The 20435-nt window shown below is 36.9% G+C and overlaps 1 protein-coding gene across 4 annotated transcripts in view; it reads right to left on the reverse strand.

The window, feature by feature from the left end:
- Nucleotides 1–20435, reverse strand: part of ARMC1 (armadillo repeat containing 1) — a 34078-nt gene that overhangs the window by 7822 nt on the left and 5821 nt on the right. For all 4 annotated transcript variants that reach the window (XM_051771320.1, XM_051771290.1, XM_051771301.1 and 1 more), the window contains exon 3: nucleotides 19051–19142. In XM_051771320.1, coding sequence (XP_051627280.1) covers nucleotides 19051–19142 — 92 coding nt within the window. The remainder of the gene's footprint in view (nucleotides 1–19050; nucleotides 19143–20435) is intronic.

Here is a 20435-nt window from a genome sequence, read left to right on the forward strand (position 1 = left end):
TGAATGACAGCTTTGCTGCTTTGTTTAGCAAACACTAAGTAAGTAACAAGTACCTTTAGATTTATTTTTTTCCATTTGACTTCCTTAATTACCAGACATTAAACACATTTTCCATCCTACCATATGGACAAGAGAGAACACTGAAGCAATCATGTTAGGAGTTCTTGGCTTCTGGGGGTCTCAGCTAGCCTTTTTTTTTTTTCCTCTGCACCTTGTTTTGAACAGCACCCATTTGGAGAGGAAAATATAGGTTCCTGTGATAATTCAGTGCATTACTAGCATTCCAAGGGGAAAAAAAAAAGAAAAAAAAAAGGAAAAAAGTGGTAATAAGCAAAACAACCAAGACCTAAAAAAAGAAAAGAATTTCAGCATATGTTCAAATTTAAATACATGCTTACGTTCTGCTTTCCTACACTGAAAAAAATGCTTATGTTACTTCACAGAAACAAGTGTTGAGAACTCACAAATATTTCAACTTCATCCTTCCATAATTCATTAGAGAAAGTAATAGAACAGATGATAAAGCCATGCAAGCTGATGTCTTGAAGTAGTAATAAATTAGCTTCTGCAAAAAATGACATCTTATCAAGATACTAAGAAATTAACCCACCTGTTAGTTTTGGCAAATTCTTTCAACAACAATCCTGTCCATATCAAGTGATTTACAATAGAGTACTTTTATTTTTTGGTAAGTTTAAATTCAGCTCACTAAGCACCCTGTTGAAAAAGTCATTACCCCATCTACTGCACCCACTATGCTGTTGCTAAGGGGTTTTTGCCTGAACACAATTGCACTGTTGCATCACAGATTTTAAAAAAAGCAGAAAGACAAATGGGAAATAAAGTATACTTGATATTTGCCATTGTATATATATATATACATACATATATACACATACCTACACAAAAGAGAGTTTAAAGCTGTCAACAGGTCAGCAAATATAAGATATTTAAATGCCTAAAAGTAAAAAATCAACAGCGATTTTCATACATGTTTTGTTCTCCTGACATTAGTTGGCACAGTTCTTGGAAAACTAATGACCTTACATTAATTGTACTGTTGAAACAACCCGTTCATTTGAAAACACAAATGTAAATTTGTTCTTATTTGATACAGTTATTCTAAAATCTTCCTAAAAAAAGTCTATACAGGTCAATGTTCTGTGTACACACACACTCTCTTAAACAAGCTACTCACTTCCTGTATTTTTCCAAACAGAGGATTACTGTTACCTCCCACGAAGTTACAGATGATAACTCTAGTTACCACTATACATTAAAAAAAAGCCCAAATGCAAGGCTTTAATCTTTTTATATAAAGAGAATCTGTAATAAGGAACTGACTGTGTAATAAAATGCAGCAAGAACCTCAGACACTACACTACAAGGGTAAGAGCAATGGATGTCCTGTAAGAATATCAGATCACAAAACAATCCCCAATAAAGGTATACACTGGTTTTATTCCGCGGAAATAAAATACTACATTTTTGGCAACTCACTTGAAAACAAAGACCCTCAAAATTCCTGACAAAGCCTTCAACAAGTTTTAGTGCACTGGTGAAATGAGTGAATACAAGTTTTGCATCAACCCCTTATTCTTTTCATTAAAGCAATTTATACAACAGCTATAAAAAGAATAGAAAGCGTAACATCAGACTAGACAAAAGGAATTCTTTTATGATGGCAGTGAAACACTGGAACAGGTTGTCCATAGAGGTGGTCGTTGCCTCATCCCTGGAAATGTTCAAGGACACTGGACAGAGCTCCGACTGACTTGAAGACATCCCTGCTCATTGCAGAGGGGCTGGACTAGACAACCCCTACAGGTCCCATAGGCGTTCATATTCTATGATAATTCTATCACCTTTAAGGAAAAAAAAAAATTCTGTCTAGAAGTAAGTATAATAAACCCTCTCTATTGCAAAACCACGGTGACATTCAATGCTGACTCTGTTTCTTTATACACTATATTGGTAATTATTGGTAATAAAAAGATAAATGCAATGAAACTACATGTAAAATTAAACCATAGAACAGTGGAAGTTTTTTAAAAAAATACAAGGATAACACATAGGCTGTGGTTTTGTTGCCCAAAATAAGAAAAAAAAGCAACTTTAAAAGAAGAGAGCACGGACATGGGTCATTCCAGCACCTGTTCATCAGGAGTTTCAGATACTACTGCCCAGAGCTGTCTGAGCCAGCCTCCTGCCATCATCAGAGCAGCACAAGGGAGCTCTTGCATATCTTTCTCCCGCTCTCATTCTCACTCCAGTATAGCACTTTATTCACCCCTGAATGTGCAGGTATGTCCTATAAAGTCAATATGCAATTAGAGATTGTTTGAGAACAATCAATCACTGGAATAACCTCACCAGGGACATGGCAGAGTTCCCACCACTGGAGGTTTTCAGGATACAATTGGACAGGGCATGAGAGAGTCTCACCTAGGTTCCCTTTCCTAGATGATCTTTTGAGGTCCTTTCCAACCTGGGCTGTTCTGTGATTCTGTGGTTAGTGTTCTCCTGCCCTGCTAGGGAAATGGCAGTATCTAGTTAGAGCAAAGCTGGCAAGAGTTGGTTACCATCTCTTTCAGAGGCGGTAACATCTTACATTACTTCAGCAACATTCAGAAGATGCCTGTCAGAGACCCAACCCTTTAGTTTTCACTGTCTTCTTGAATTCCTGTCATCCTAGATTGCTGCCTGTCCTTCCATCATGTTCACCCAAGGCTGGCTGTAAAAGTAATATGAACACAGAATCCAAGTGACATGTGCTGTATCTGTCAGAAGAGGATACAAGAAACAGTTCTCATTTGCTTCACAATTAAAAATAACTTTGTAAACATGGTCCAAGTACTGCAGGGGTTTTATTAACATAACAAGACATTTTTTAAAGTTTTAGCTAAACTTAAAGGACCCAAAAACCTACTGATTACAACTCCAAAGATGTATGTGATGTAGGTTGAATATGAATGCTTGGAAAGAATGCATAAGCAGCATGTAGCATTATGGCTGTACAACCAGTATGTGACTTAAGTATACACAGAGTACCATACATGATAATATTGAAGGGCCCAACAATCTTCCTAGCATTGCTGCATACAATGCAAAGGTAACACAGAAACTTAGTTTCTCCCTTTAGAAGAAGCACAAAGTCTGAGAAGGACTAATATAGTGGATTTTCCCCTTTTAGAGAAGGACAATACAAATATATTTATAAATATACATATATGGGGGGGGTGTAAAAGATCACCTTATCCTTTCTAAAGCAACTATGCATCCTTTTTAAAATAAACATATGCACATACATGTATATTACAGATACACGACTGTACCAGAGGAAACAGATGCAAACATAACCCTGCTCAAAGTACAGCAGATCCTGTGCACAAGCACAGAAACTATTACAAATGAATTTCCTTAGTGGCACACATTGCACTCTAAAGACACATTAGCCAAACAGTAACAAACATACTGTAACAGCTTTCATTAGAGTGTTTCTACTGACTTTATAACCTTGAGACAGGAGGTTTTCAAATAAAAAAGGGAATTTTTCTTTACCCAAGACTCAATTACATCCCAGATTCTATCGAAACAAGATTTGCATCATTTAATTCCAAAAGTCTCAGTTCCACAGTGATTCTGCTTTTGGATGTACTTGTTCAATTTGTCCAGTACCCACAATAAGATGACAAAGTAATTACCCATCCATGAAATTTCAAGGCTTTTGATAATCTTTGCACCCCTAGGAAGGTGATGAAACAAATCTGGAAACCCTTTCTTCCAAGTACATAAAGGACAAGAAAGCAACCAGGAAGGGTGAGCCTGGATTCACAAAGAGGAAGTCATGTGATCACCCTGAGAGCCTTCACAATGAAGTGACTGGCTTCATTGGGATGGGACAGCAAATGGATATTGTCTTTTGACATAGTGTCCTACACAATCCTCACAGAAAAGCTGATGAAGAATTGCAGATTGCAAAGTGGACTGAAAACTGTCTAGATAGCCAGACCCAGAAGGTGGTAATCAAGGCCATGAAATCCAGATGGAGGTCAATATCTAGCAGTGTACATCATGGGTCAACACCAGGTCCAATTCTGTTCAATATCTTCATTAACAATCTCAACAATAGGGCAGAATGGACCCTTAGCAAGTCTGCAGATGAAACAAAACAGGAAGGAGGGGCTGATATGCTAGATGGTTGTGCCAGAGGTGCAACAGACTGGAAAAATGGGCTGACAGGAACCTCATCAAGTCCAACAAGGGAAAGTGCAAAGTCCTGCATCTGGGGAGGAACAGCCCCAGGCACCAGCTCAAGTCAGGTATAATCTCAGGATGACCATGTGGAAAGCAGCTTTGCAAAGAACCTGGGGGCCCTGGTGGACATGAAGTCCACCATTAGCCAACAACATGCCCTAGCAGCAAAGAAGGCTACTGGTATCCTGGGCTGCACTAGGAAGAGTGCTGCCAGCAGGTGGAGGGAGGTGATCCTGCCCCTTTTAGCACTGGTGAGGCCTCATCTGGAGTGCTGTGTCCAGGTCTGGGCTCCCCAGTACACAAGATATATGAATGTGCTGCAGAGTCCAACAAAGGGTCAAGAATATAATTAAGGGGATGATGAGAGAGGGGTGAGAGCTGGGCTGGGATTGTTCAGCCTAGAGAAGACTCGGGGGGGGGGTGTCTTATTAATGTATATAACTACCTGAACAGAAGGTGCAAAGAGGACAGAGTCAGGCTCTTTTCAGTGGTGCCCAGTACCAGGATAAAAGGCAGTGGCACAAACTGAAAAATCAGAAAACACTTTTTCCACTGAAAAGTGAAGGTGACTAAGCACTGACAGAAGCTGTCCAGACAGGTTGTAGAGTCTCCACTCTTGGAGATATTCAAAAGCTGCCTGAACATGGTTTTGGGCAATGGGGTTTAGGTGACTATCTGAGTAGAGGAGTTGGACCAGATGACCTCAAGAGGTCCTTTCCAACTTCAACATCTCTGTGAGTCTGTGAGCACATAACAAGAAGTCATTCAGTAAATTCATAGAGCAATGTACAGGGAGCACATCCATTTTTACCTACTGATGGATATCTGATTTTTCAGATTAAGAGTATTTTAAGAGATAGGCTTTTATGTAAAGCACAAATTTATTTAATTTTCCTGGCAACTATTTTCCTTATACATTGTCTTCCAAAGAGTTCTGCATGACAGCTTACATAACTCTTAATGCATCTGACAATTAGACAGACTGATTTCAGAAATTTCCTCCTCCCATATTTAGACTTACAGTTCACTGATCAGTTCTAAATTGTTTTATCTTAAGGCAACATGAACTAAAGGCAAGACTAGATGCAAAAAGGGAGGCTTTGTTCTCAAAGTCATTAAAATTTGTCAACTGGTATTCCAAATGTTTTCACCTTCACAGAATCATTATAGAATGGTTTGGGTTGAAAGGAGACCTTGAAGATCATCTCATTACAACCCCACTGCTGTGGGCAGGGACCAGGTAGTTCAGAGCCCCATCCAACCTGGCCTTGAACACCTTCAGGGATGGGGCAACCTGTTCCACCTTAGCTTATAGCATGAAGGAAAAGCTATTTGAGATTATTATACCTTATAATAACAATTTAGAAACTTTAAATACAAAACTCAAAACCCCAATAATTCACTGGTTCAAACATGACATTTGATTTTAGGAAAACACTGCTCCCAGTTTTCTCTCTCAAAATATATGATTTCTTTGTTGTCCTACTTAGCACAATAATTGTATTGAGTAAATTTAGTATAAATTTAATATAAAGCCAAAAATGAGATCACGAAGGCATACCAAAGAAACACTTTAACCTCAAGTAATTTCACAACATAGATCAAAATGTCAATGTAGACAAGCTTACTCAGGAGTTTACATTTTTACTCTCTTAACCAAATCTGATGTAGTTCAAGAGTTTAATTTGTAATCTAGGGACCAATCTCAGCCTTGTGCCAAAGGATCTTTTTCCCCAGGGTTGCCCAGGAATAAAGAGATCCAAAGACAGACCATTCTCAACTTCTAGGTCTAGAATGGGGCATCGCTTACAACTCAATGTTGACCTGTCAGTCTGTCCTGTGCAGGACCAAGAGCTGGACTCAGTGATCTTTGTGGGTCCCTTCCAACTCAGGATATTCTGTGATTCTCAGGATACATGGAGAAGTGCTATAGCTTATCCCCTGCAAAAGGCTGAGAAACCTCTGTGAGAAGAGGGCAACCAGAGGTAGACTCTTTCTGTCACAAAACTCACTCCCAGAACTCCATTAAGATCCAAGCAAGAAAAATTATATACAGGAATAGTACATTTGTAGTACACCACTTATGTAATAGACACTTTCACATACAAAGAATCTGTACTATATATATTTTCAGCAGGCATGGCCCCCATAAGTGAGGGGACATGACACATAGCCTTACAATTCATGGAGAATGCCTGTGGTATAGATCTCAACCTTTTAAAGTCAATTCAGGTAAAACTTCTTCTATTGACAGCTTCAGGATTTTACATAGTAATGGAAAGTTAAAGCACAGGTCTTCAAAAAGATTCCACTACACAACACAGTCTAACAAATATGAAGAGTTTGAAGAAGAAAAATGTCTTCATTATCTAAGTTAAGGCTTCAATAATTGGCAAGACCTCAGCTGAACCCCATCCTAATTAACCTACTATAAATTAAAAGTAAAAACAACACTCAGATTTAGCTTAGTCTTTCACAGGAAAATCCTAAATCAATGAATGTAACAAAGGACCAAACGCATCATTTTTCCTTAAACTACTATTTTGAGAGACTCCATTTATAGAATGATCTAAGTGCCTTTCCAAAAAGTTTGAGGAAACTTATGATCACATAGGAACAGATATTTTCACTTGATCCCAATCCTTCTCATACATGTGAATACTGCTCTATATGGCAGAGCAGTCTACAACTTTCTCCTGAGGGGAAGAGGAGGGACAAGCTCTTATCTGTTCTCGGTGGTGACCAGTTATAAGACCTGAGGGATGGCCTGATGTTGTGTCAGAGGAAGTTTAGGTTGGATATTAAAACAAAGGTTCTTCACCCAGAGGGTGGTTGGGCACTGGAACAGGCTCCCCAGGGAAGTGGTCACAGCACCAGGCCTGACAGAGTTTAAGAAGCGTTTGGATGATACTCTCAGGCACATGGTGTGACTCCTGGGGATGGTCCTGTGCAGGGTCAGGAGCTGGACTCGATGATCCTTGTGGGTTCCTTCCAACTCAGCATATTCTGTGATTCTGTAATATTTTTCCCTAGGATCCTACGTAGTGATATTTTCAACCATCATTTTATTTCCGTAATGAACTTCATTCGCTGCAATAAATGTAGTATCCCATATGACACAAAAAGCATAAGTAAGAATTTCATGGATCGGCATCAATTCTATCTAAATACATTGTTGGGCAAATGCACGTGAATTAGAATACTTGAAGCATACACATGGTAGAGAGTTATCATTTAATTATGGTTGTAAATGGCTAACAAATGGATATTAAATCAACTGTGCATTAACACCACTGATGTATTTGTTTCCAGGTGACTAATTTCTTTTGGAGTCCATTCTTCCTCTACTTAAAGACAGGAATTGTCTCCAGCAACAACTAAAGGGAGCAGTAAGCTGCAAAGAGTTGCTACATTCTGTAAGGGGTAGGAAACCACTGATCCTTCATTTTAGAAGTAAGACACAGTGATTGACATGGTTTTGATAAAAATGTTGAGCATGAATGACAAGCCTAAAGAAAGAGCATGGTATTAGAGAAAAAGCAATCTGTTTCAAGACAGTTATCCGATCTAGCTGTTTTTCTGGCTGTTCTGCTCCAGTGCCAGGTCAAAATTCTTTCTTACCTCCAAGAATGCTGCTCTTTCTTGTGAGCTTTTAGTGCATCCCATCATACAGTGGGATCACTCACAAGCATGGCTGCTTCCCCAACTCATTCCAGGCAATGGGTACATCATTTGAAAACACCTTGAAGAGCCCCATTACTTCAGTGCACACCTTCTCAGAGACCCGGTATGGTGCTATTACCATGCCACACTTCACAGTACACATCAGTTCCCTCCAGCCCCAAAACACAAAGACCAGATAATATTATAGAGCAGTTGACAAAAATGATCATTACCTGCTTTCTTCAAAAAGAAAGAAGTCAAAATCCTAAAGCATACAGGCAGTAAGATTCTTCTGTTGGCCAACAACAATATATCAAGCATTATCAAAGCATAGTAGCAGGTTAATAACAGGAAAAACAATTCATACGTGTAAAACAGGAGAAACAAGAGAACCTGTAGGACTGGGTAAGTTTTAAGTGACAGAATAAGCAGCAGCATATGGAACTCCAAATCCCAAGACCAAGCAGGTGGACTCCTCAACGGACCTATGTACAGCCTGAGTGCAGTTGTTACATGTGACTGCAATCCCGTGGTATCAACTCTGTGTTCCAAGGCTGTCACACCGCAGTAACAAGGCAAGGTCAGGCACATTTTCCTAGAACGCTCTCTAGAACTGCAAGACCCTTGCCCCTTGGCCAGTCTTCCGGACTCTACTCACACTATTGGCTGTGACAATTTGACCAGGAGACACTAAACTAAAAAGTTCGTAATGGCACAAAGAAACCTGATGTTGTAACTTTGATTTTATACTAAACAAGATATACCTCACTGAAATTAGGAGTGAGGATGGGATTCCCAGTGCCACTCACAGCTCAATTTCCATCATATGGTTACTGACCCTGAAAATGTACAGAAACCCCATGTAAATGCTGGGATGTTCTGAAGACTGCTGAAAACAAAACAGCAAGCCTAAATATTAAATATGAATTGTAAATATGAGTAAAATCACAGTACAGTCCCATTGACTGCTGTAAAATCAGTGACTGTGATACAATCTTAAACATTTGGCAAATGGAGTAATTATCATACTTAGAACATTTTCCTGATTCATTCTATTGTCCTCTGATCATGAGAAGAAAAGGAACTTTCAAGAACAGGATAACAAATTTGAACATATGCCATATGCTTAACCCAGCTATTCATCCAATTTTGTTTAATTCTTGCTATTTATACACTAAATGGAAAATCAACTTTTAATCTTCCACAGCTTGGTATCTACCATATGGACATACTCTCCATCTACAAAAATTAAAAAAAAAAAAAAAAAATCAGGGCCTGTTACTTAACTAAACTCAAAAGGCTTCATAGTAGCATTTGCTAGACAAGAGTCTGCATAACAGACACAAACTCCATACTGCATTTCACAGTAGCTAATTCTAACATCTTGCCTGCTAGTGAACAGTAATAATTTCATGGATGTATATGGCAGAAATCATGTTTATTATATGGCTTAAACAAATTGCATCAGGGTTAAAAAAATAAGAATTCTTAAGGGTAACAACTGCCTCTGGTCCTTTACAGTGAAAGACTCAAGATGCTGCCATTAAAAAGCCAATCCTTCTCAGGAATAATGCTATAGCAACCAGGTAGTAGTATCAGTAGTGCTGAGATCAGGCTTGGTACTGAAGGATTTTACAAATATCTTGAAGGAAGCTAAATATCACTTTCTTGTGTTATCAACATGCTAACAGCATTAAGTACATAATACAACAATACATGATTATATTATATAACTATCTGGAAAATCCATTTATATTTTTAAAAAAAACCCCACCATTTATTTTAATTTTGAGAAGTATGCTACATCTGATTATTTCCCTGAAATTTACTGGAGAAAGTTAAACAAACAAACAAACAAAGAAACAAACAAAAAGTTTCCAAACTTACAGAAAAGGGTTTCCCTAAACAAAACCTGTATGAATAATAAGAATCAAACTACAGCACCAACCTGCCCCAGAGAAAAAAAAATGCAGGTTTAATCTATGTAGGCATATCTATAGGTAAGCTTTGTATTTGACTAATTTGCTAATATAGTTAATATCTACTGAGCAGAGACTTGAAGTAGGTAACTATTTCAACATCTTGTTTTCCTTCTCTTCAGCTACTTATTTATAAGCAAAGGACTCAGTTATTTTATTTTTTAAGCAAGCCAGTATTAGTAGCTTCACTTCTAGCTAAAGGGACTGCCCCATGCAAAATAGTTCAAAGCATATACCAAGGTTTAAAATAAACATTGTGGGAACTTCATGATGTACTGTATAAATAAAGAATGTGCTAACAATTTTAATTTGTTCCAAGTTACTAGATAGGACTTTCTACATGCAAAATTCAATGGATATCTTGCTGAAAGATACTGTAGCAGGTACTGCAAAATGAAGTATCAAAACATATTCCTGGATAAAAATACATGTAATTCAGAATAACACATTCACTTTGCACTAGTTGTTCCAGAGTAAAATTCACTTTCTTCTGAAATAACAACTCCATTCAGAAACTGTTAATGAAGACTGTTTCATCATTAATTTTTTTAGGCATTTCCCTTTGTAGCATTTACTGCCTCTAATACCCATGTAAAACTACGTAGCTTCTAATCATACATCAGCACCTTACTATGTTTATCGATCAAGCAGCACTCAGAAAATAAAAAATAAAAATAGAAGGGTAATCCAGACACTTATGGTTTATTAGAAAAAGAATCTGCAATTTCATTGGGATTCTTACCATGAAGGTCAAAAAAACAGGAACAAACATTATCTGTGGATAAACTCACTGTAAACCAAATACAGACACAATGACACTGGAAAGGAAAAATGAGGAACTTCACAGTGTTATTTATCAACTTCCCTTTCATAAATAAATGGCTCCAGCCTACAATACAGTCAATCCACATCTGCACTAATATTAAATATTCACAACAGAACTTGCTACTTTTACTTCAATGCTTCTTAATCCCTAATTTTTGTAAGCTGTCAGCAAAAGTCAGCATATGGAAGAACCTACCTAAGCACTGTTCTTGTAAATTCAATAGTAACCAGTGAAGGTCACTGTATTCCTAAAATGTGTTTGACACCAGCTGATGATGAGGTTTATTGAGTGTTAAAGGCATCCTGTGTTGCCATTACTAATCCTGACTCTTCTGTCAATCCCCTTAAATCTCTTCCACCTCAGTACAGAATCCCACCATAAAAAGAAAAGACAGTTGCTTTTTTGGCATACCATGTCATGTGCATCTTGAATCACTAAGTTCAGCATTATAGTATTTTTTTCCTACCCTACAGTCAGCAGTTATTTAAATACTAATTTAGATTCTATTATTTTTAACATATCATAACATTGTGTCTCACTCTGTAAACCACTTCATTTTTATAATCATTTCTCAGAGCTCTCTATGTGTTTTAATATAAGGCCTGCAGAAAAAACAGGAAGTAAAAACGCCTTAAACTTATACTGCTTTCTAAAATACTTAACTCCCTACTCCAGTCAATTTCTAAATAAAGAAAAAAGTGGCTAAGACATTGAGCACAAAACACTTTCAAACAGATGTAATTTTATTGAATTTATTTTATATTTAACACACTTTTTTCAATGTTTCAAAGTTCTTCACTTTTTTTATTCTGCAATACTCATCACAATGTTTCTTGCCTACAATAAAAAGCAATAAGTTCATTTTTCACTTCTCAACTGATTATTTTTCCCTCATTTAAATGAAAAGCACTCAAAGCAATTATGATTGTGCCCCTCTGTCTGTCAGAAAAGTAACACCGGAATAATGCCTATACACTCAGTAACAGGTACTGAAAATTCTTTTCCAGGTTTAGCAACCTATGATTTGGTAAAGTGACTTTTGGAACCTATGATTTGGTAAAGTGGCTTTTCAATATTTTACATAAATCACCACTGTAGAACTTAGGCACTTTGATGCTTAGGTAACTATTTGCACTGCTTGTCATACTCTTAAGCCAGTCACTGTAAACCAGCTGAAGTCCATGATTTTGAAGAACTTGCAGGTACTCTCTAAATCTTATGCTACATAAAAACATTGCATTAATGACTACTTACTTTGTTACCTCACTGTTTGTCAACTTTACCTGAAATTTTTGAAATGCCAAGAAAATGAAAAATATACCAAAGTAAAGAGACCAGAGAAACTGTTGAAATGCAGGCACTGCAGTGTCAGAGAAAGCTCTGCATTAACTGCAAGTGCTGCACAGAAACCAGTAACAGAAGTTCTGCTGTTCCATGGAGCATGAAAATGCACTGAAATAGCATACTTAAGGCTGAACTAATTGAACTAGTATTGTACTGAACTGGTATATTAAAAGGTCTATGGATGCACAGTACCCAGATTAAATTGATACAGATGTCGGATGATGAAAAGCCACACAACTGACAGTCCTGATACAGATGCCAGACAAGTGGGAAGTTTTAAGGTAAAAGTAGTAGCTTGGAAAGCAAAAAGTAGAACTGAACTACATTTCTGACTGCAATGAAAAACATTGTAATAGGAATTACACACATGACAGAAAGAGAAAGATAATAATGTAAACAGACAAAAATCCAAAACTAGAGGTTAACAAACACCTAATTGTTGAGTACAGAAACAGTACTGATCATATAGAGCTCACTAAGCAAGTAAGTTGCATGCAAGTAGAAATGATGATTGTGGAATGTCTCTGATCACAGAGAGGTCCCGAGATAAACAAGCAAAAAAAACCCCAATAACTCCTTCCCACCCCTGCCCCTAAAACAAAAGTACATCTTGGAAGGTGTCTGTGCCCTACATTTGACCATGCTTTCTTATTTTTCTCAGTGACCAATTCTACATGCACAAACAAAACCAGTAAGCACATCCTAAATCGTACCTCTCATAATAAGTCTTTTAGAACAGTTATTTACAAGACTGCTAATTTCTATTAACACCTGCAAAATATAAACCCACGGTAGTATTTCAACATGTAAATTACTAGCTACATTTGAATTGCAGACAATCCAGTCTTGGACTACTCTTAAAAACGACATCCATCTTTCCAAGCCTTTAAGCCCTATTTACTTACCTCACAACAACCATAAGATTCTCCTAGAAAGCCTATTAGACCTCGACTTAAATCCAGGTTAACACTGATACTGCAACACTAGGATTTTACACCATTTCATTAGGTAATGCTTTTTGTGTTTTGTTTATTGTTTCCATTTGTACCCGTGCCTGCACCTCTGTGTTGAGATCGTGACTTCCTATATTGTTCATAAAACTAAAAAATACATTATAGGATATAGACAAAATACAACTAATACACAAAAAAAGGTCTCGGAACACATTAAAACCAACTGCTGAACCATGATTAAGTCTGAACTCTTGTGAGTTTGCCATGATGCATGAACAAAAAGAGCATGAAGTTTTACATGCCTAACTGACCAAAGTAGCCCACAGCATTGAACCCTCTCTCCTGTCCCTCCACTCCTTCCTAGAGAGAACCTCTTCAAACACCAGGAAGCTGTCTGACAGACAAAAGAAGTTTTCAGTCACTTGGAACAAATAACATGGTATATTTAAAGAGGACATACTGATGTCTCCTACATTTCCTAATATTGCATTGCTTTGGGGTTTTTGTTTGTTTGTGTTTTTTCTTTTGGTGGGGGAAAAGAAGATGCTTTCTCAAAAATAACTTCAAGAAACAATCTACGTCCAAAACTTGTAAGATCTAGAAAATTACAGTAAAAATTGTCTTCAAAGAAACTAGGGGTATCAAAGGGACAGGGGGGCATTAAGCTACTTTGCCTAACAATGCTGAATAAAACAGCCGGCAGGCGTCCTCCTGCCACAACCATCTATTATTAACAAGCACATTGCTACAACACAATACAAATAAATACAAGGGAGCCCCACAGCCTGAGGAGATGCACCAGCAGCCAGCGGTGTCATTTTCTAGATGCACTTACCTTATAACAGACAAAATGTAACAAAGTGGGTAAAACAAGGAGGCTTAGGAAAATAACAGGAAAGGAAAGGCCTGCCAGGAAAGTTAACGTGAAATATAGAGAGATGTGTGTATTACTATTGTTCCAGATGATACTGCAATTTGTAAATAATTTCTAAAACCAAAGTTCTTGGAACCTCTTGCTGACATGAATACTTAAGACCTAGGATAACCATATTTTTCTCCAAAAACACAACTTCTCAGTGCAGAATCACAAGTATGGTACAGTCCAAAAATAATCATGCAACCAAATCACGCTTCCCATTACCCAATCTCAACTATTTCTCAATTTTGATGTGTTAAAATGAACCCACATACCAAGGACGACAAAACCAAGATGACTAAGTGATTCAGGTATAGAAAAATGAAATCTCTACAGTCTACAAAAAGCTATTTCCTTCTCTTTTGCAGATCAGAATTTAGGTGTTCCAATTAATAGCATAAATGCATTAAATGTGAAAAGTTCACAGAATTTTTTTTAGCTGTAGTTTCTCATAAAATATTATCTTGAAGCTAGTTATATGGCAACATCCCTTTCATCATCAGATACCCCTTTAAATACATAGTTTGCCTACTTGCTAATTAATATATGGCCTTTGCCCTGTCTGTCCCCAACCATTCCTCCTTTCTCACAAAGGAGAAAAAGTAGTATGTCACACAACCAAAAAATGATAAAATTATTGTGATGCTATATCCCTACTATTTAAATTTCAGCAAACACTACCTGAAACACTAGGTTTTTGCTTTTTTTTTGTTAGACATCATAAATTTAAACTTTGCTGGTTTCAACGAATAATTAAATTTTCAAAAAGTGCAGGTAATTAAGACTACCAAAATTAAAATTGAGTGAGAAGTCAGTAATTACAGACTGCATGTATTTTACCAGATCTGCAAGGGACTCTAATTAAACACATATTAATTGCCCTAATCTTCTTAGGCAAGTAATAAATTGGAAGAGCTGATTAATGCACTGGATTTAGTTCAGCTTGTTAAATCTGACACCCTGGCAAAGGAAGACTATCTTGAAAAGCTCTTTTAGCTAAGTAATTGGAATTTTACTCTCAGTAATTTGCCGTTCCATAATAAGAGCTATTTAGTATATTGACTCTTCATCAGTGTTTTTTTTAAATACATACTAGTTATATTTAAACAGTACCATTATGCTGCTCATAAAGATTATGAAAAATTATGAACTTTGACCTTTACTGTCCATCAAAAGTCACTTTCACTCTGAACACAAATTAGTATATTTCCTTGTATGCTATAAATCCTAATTAATTTTAATTCTAGAAGCTGCTAATAACATTTTAGAAAGTCCATACGGACACATTAAGTCCTCTATACAATTCATAAAGCCAGCAACTAAACCAGTTTTCAATATTAAACAACTGCTGATGACTGCTGGAATGCAATGAATGGAATTAGATAATGGAGGTCATTATCCAATGAGCTTCAATTTTTCCTCTCCTTTTTACCTATTTACATAAACACTTCTGCACATACACTTACTGGTACTCAGTCACCTGACAAGGGAGTAAAATAATTTTGACATAGCCAAAAAGGAGTATCAGCCAGTAAAAAAAACAAATAAAGAAGTTTGGAATTTTTGAATTTTAAAGGTCTGATTTCTCTCCAACACCGTTGCTTACTTCTAGATTGTAACATGGAAAGATGCATGAAGTTTTACTTAAAAATAAGCAGATGTAGACTAACAAAAGAAAAAATCTCCCATGCTAAGGAAAAAAGCAGCAAGTATAGAACAGGACATCAGAAACCTTCACTTTCGAAAAATGTTTTGAAATATTCCACAAAACTTGAACAGCTTTTCATACGTCCTAGATAAATGTGGGAGTGTATGAAGCCTTTCGTATGAAGTATCTCAGAAAGTCATATGTGTTCTAAATCAAGTTTCAGTTTGAAAAAAAAGTCCTAAACATAAAAATATCTCGCTGCCTTCAAATTTTTATTTTATACTCCTCAGAGCTGACATTTCATATTTCTCCTCTAGAACCTATAACCTCCAGTATCTACATTTAAGATGTTACTCTTCTGTTAGCAAAAAATAATGTTCATACATCTCAAAAATGAGTCACAGTGAACCTAAAACGTGTCCTTTGTTCCTTAAGGAGTCAGCCAGACATGCATTTTAAGCAGCAACAAGATTTTCACAACTCAGCTATAATGCTTATTATAAGCAAATACAAAAAAAGCTGATCAGATAATGCTAGAGGATGGGTAAGTCATGAAAGGAGATATTAAGGTACCTCAAAGAACTACTGTTAAACTTGGCTGTCTATTACTTACAACAAAAGGGTTTGGGCCTACGCCTGAGGCTCCCATGTACTATTACAAGAAGTCATCAATAGCAAATCAATTCCAACTACTTTCCAGTTGATGGCATTGACCATTTAAAGATCTGTTAGACTCATTAGCTGTAGGTAGGTTATGACAAGAAATTCCACACCTGAACTTGAGGTCTCTAATACAAAGACCTTCAAGGCTTGTAAAGAGATATATGATGAGAAAAGCCCTCAAATTTCAGGATTTGCATCACTGAAAGCGAAGGAGAACTGGAATTCTAGACAAACTCAGCTTCCTAACAGTGTCAGTTTAGCACTGCCAAACATCAACTTAAGTCTGAACTATGACAAATACTCAGTTTGTGACTTGCCTTTTGGTCCAAAAGATGCTGAGTTCTGTCTTGCTTGAGAGAACCAAGTAATAACTGGAAAAGTAGAACTCTGTCAGAACTCTGTATCTTTTTTGTACAATTTGTTTGCATTTTTGTAACGCATCACCAAAAAAAAAAAAAAATCTAAATCCCAAATCAAATTCTGGAAATAATATTTTAGATAGAGTGATGAGCTAAATACACAGATTCTAGAAGTAAAAGGGAACACACAGCATGACTAGTCAGTCATTAAAACCATTAATGAAGACTTATTAATGTTTAGTTTCAGTTCATACAATATAATCTCCTGGTAAACTGAAATCATGTTAAATGCTAAAACCTTCATTTTGTAAAGCAAATTAAAGACTGTAGAGACCTAGTTTTCTCCCCTACAGACTTTATAACAAAACAAACCACAACCCCAAACCATTGGTTTTTTGTGACAAAAATCATTTTACATCTATCTTCTAGGCACTTCTCAACCATCTTTCTTCATATTTATGCAGGCAATACAAAACTTAACTTCAGCATTTCCTGTCAACATTAAAACCTAAAATCCTGACAAGCACATGACAAAGTCTTATATTTGAAGATGCTATGTATTTAAATTTTCATGACATCACACTTTCCAAATGTTACAAGCATACAAATCAAACGAATGTTCTTACTCTTGCCAAAGAGCTTTCTAGAAAAAAAAATAAACACCTACAAGATTTCCAGTTTTTATTGACTTCTCTCTCCTTTCCTACACATTTCTGAACTTCACATTCTTTTGACCCTTGAAATTGAAACCTAGAAAAAAATGCTGAAGAGATTTCCATGAAATTCTTCAATGTTTCCCACGTAATATCTGTAAGCTGTAGAGATTGATAATGAACTACCATTCTCCTCTCTAAAACTTCTTCAACATGTCTCTGTGCTCCAAATAGACATGTAATCTATACTAAAAGTTCTTCTGAAATACATGTTTCTGTTATTACCTAAACATTTCAGGTCTTATTGTTATTATAGCAGTAGAAAGAAAAGATTTCTCTATATTTTACCTTAATTATGCTTGTTCTTAAAAAAAGGTGAAAACTGTAAGACTTAAATTTTATTTTTCCCCCATACGTCACATTCAAGACACCTATCATTTTTAAAAGGTATAATTATTCAAAAAAATTTGGCAAATCTTCTGAATTTTAGTCATTTCCATCATTGTTCTTCTTAAGACTTTTTTTTTAAGTCTTTTTGTTTTGGGTAACTGGTGAATAACAAGATGATACTTAGGCATAATTCAGAATTCCATGCCAATACATAATCTTCTTAGTTTCAGTAGATTTAATGAAGTAAAGCAAGGTAAACAGTTGTAATATTTCCTAGATCAAGTATCACACAAGACTTGTGTACAGACCAGAATCTTCCCTCCAGTTTTTCAGGTTCACACATATAGACAGGTTAAGTAGTGTCAGACAGATATACAACAATAATCCTGCAATATCTAATAACAAGAGTACTGAATGCTGGGCTGCATCAAAAGGAGTGTAGCCAGCAGATCAAAGGAGATGATTCTCCCCCTCTATTCTGCTCTTGTGAGACCCCACCTGGAGTACAGCAAACAGGTCTGGCGTCCCCAGCATAAGAACACAGAACTGTTGAAGCAAGTCCAGAGGAGGGCCATGAAGTTGGTGAGAGGACTGGAGCATCTCCCCTACAAAGACTGGCTGAGAAAGTTCAGTCTGGGGAAGAGAAGGTTGCGTGGAGACCTCTCAGCAACCTTCCAGTACCTGAAGGGGGCCTACAGGGAAGCAGGAGAGGGACTCTTCATCAGGAACTGTAGTGATAGGACAAGAAGAAAGAGGTATAAATTGAAAGAGGGAAAATTTAGGTTAGATTAGGAAGAAATTCTTTATTGTGAGGGTGGTTAGACACTGGAACAGCTTGCCCAAGGAGGTTGTGGATGCTCATCCCCTACCCTGACAGTGTTCGAACCCAGATGACACACTGTACAAAGATATCAGAGACTACAAACCATATTAGCTTCTACTCCACCTGCAAGATGGTTCCTCAACAGAGAGCTGCAAATATATTACCTTCAAAAATACATGGAAAAAAATTCCCTTCCCAAAGGTGGGATTCAAAGAATAAATGTGGCAGATACCAAACAATTTCATTAAATGCACTACTGCAAGACACCCTTTTACAATGATGAGAAGGATCATAAGAGAAACTAAAGGGAAGGGACAAAATTAGTTATCAGTAACAAGGCAAAGAAAACTGTTGTTTGTCAAATGACTTGCAAATTAAGATTTCTTGTAGACTCTGTGGTCTGACTACTTTGAAATACTGTAAAATGAAAACAATTAATTGCTTGCAGCCACATAATTTCAACAGGGAAGAATGAAATACCAGAAACAGAGTCTACAAATTCATAGTAAAACTTTCACTTTGCATCAGAATGTTACATTTACACTGTTTGGACCCAACAACCCATTGTAAACTTACTTTTGTATTACATTCTGTAAGCTGAGCATCATGCCCAATTCACTCTTCATCTTTTCTCTGTTGACACGGCACTCAGCCAAATAGCGGAGAGCCTAAAACAAGAGGATCACAGCAAATCAGTAATACCTCCAGTACATTAGAAGTCATTTCTACTAGTGCATATCTGAAAAACATTCACAATGGCAGTTCTAGTAAGAAGAGAAAAAATTTTATCTACTGTGAACATTAAAAAATTATTTTATTCTTATAAATACATTGAAAGCATAGAATATCTAATCTAAGAGGAAAGGCTGAGAGACTGGGTTTGCTTATACTGGCTGAGAGTCTAAGGGACAATCTAACAGCTATCTACAGCTACACAAGAAGCCTTCATGAAGATGATCAAGCCCAACTTTCCTCTACAGCAACAGACAATGCAACAAGGGGGAGTAGCCACAAACTGTAGCTTGAGAAGTTTAAATCAGATATTACCTCTGAAGGTACTACAACACTGGAACACATGACCTAGCGGAACTGCAGAATCAACGAGACAAAGCTACAACTGACCTGATTGAGTGCTGGTGACAGTCCCAATTCAAGCAGGAAGTTGAAGTCAATGACTTCCAGAAGTCCCTTCCAACAAACATTTTTGTGACCTGAGATCTAAAGTAATTTTTATACATGATGCTTCTAATATAATTTCCATCAATTCTATCGGCTTCCCCAGCACTAGAAAACTCAGCACCACCAAGTCTCTACTGTCCACAGGAAGAGGGCTACCACATGTGTAAGCTTTTGAAGATTAACTGCAATATTCATCATACCCTGAATAATCCATCACTCCGGGAACAGAATGCAAACAGCAGCAAGCTGCTTATCTTACCGTTACCTAAACTGGGTATTTACACTTATTTGTTGCCCAAAATTTTGTTTATTTGACTTTGACGGTAGATTCTTTGCACAGTTTCACACTGCTGACCCCAGCTGGCACCTGTATATCTGTATGATCCTCCTAACATAACGCTCCCTTCCAGTTACAGTGCCAATCCTTCTTTGCACGAGATATCTCTCTATAGTTTGTGCTGAAAAAGTTTTCTTAGAAGGAACTTCCAAAGGTGTTTTATTGATGCAGGTACAAGAACTGCACTTGCAAAATCCTGCAATACACAAATACAATGATTTATAAAAAGGGTTTTGTGATAGGTTTAGAAGTGCACTGATTCTTTAAATATAGTCATATAATAGCTATGCTGCTCGGTAACTGCTTTAAAAATAACATGCTCCTTAATCCCTTCAGAAATAGAGAACTAATCGCTTGAGGTGGGTTTTTATCAAGTCATCTGCAGCACAAATTAGGTAAAATTCACAAGATCATTTTATTGCCTTTTGAGAAACTCTGGCTGCTG

This window comes from Manacus candei, unplaced genomic scaffold (genome assembly GCF_025592945.1).
Source record: "Manacus candei isolate 608988 ecotype Guabito, Panama unplaced genomic scaffold, ASM2559294v1 h1tg000008l, whole genome shotgun sequence".
Lineage (NCBI taxonomy): Eukaryota > Metazoa > Chordata > Aves > Passeriformes > Pipridae > Manacus > Manacus candei.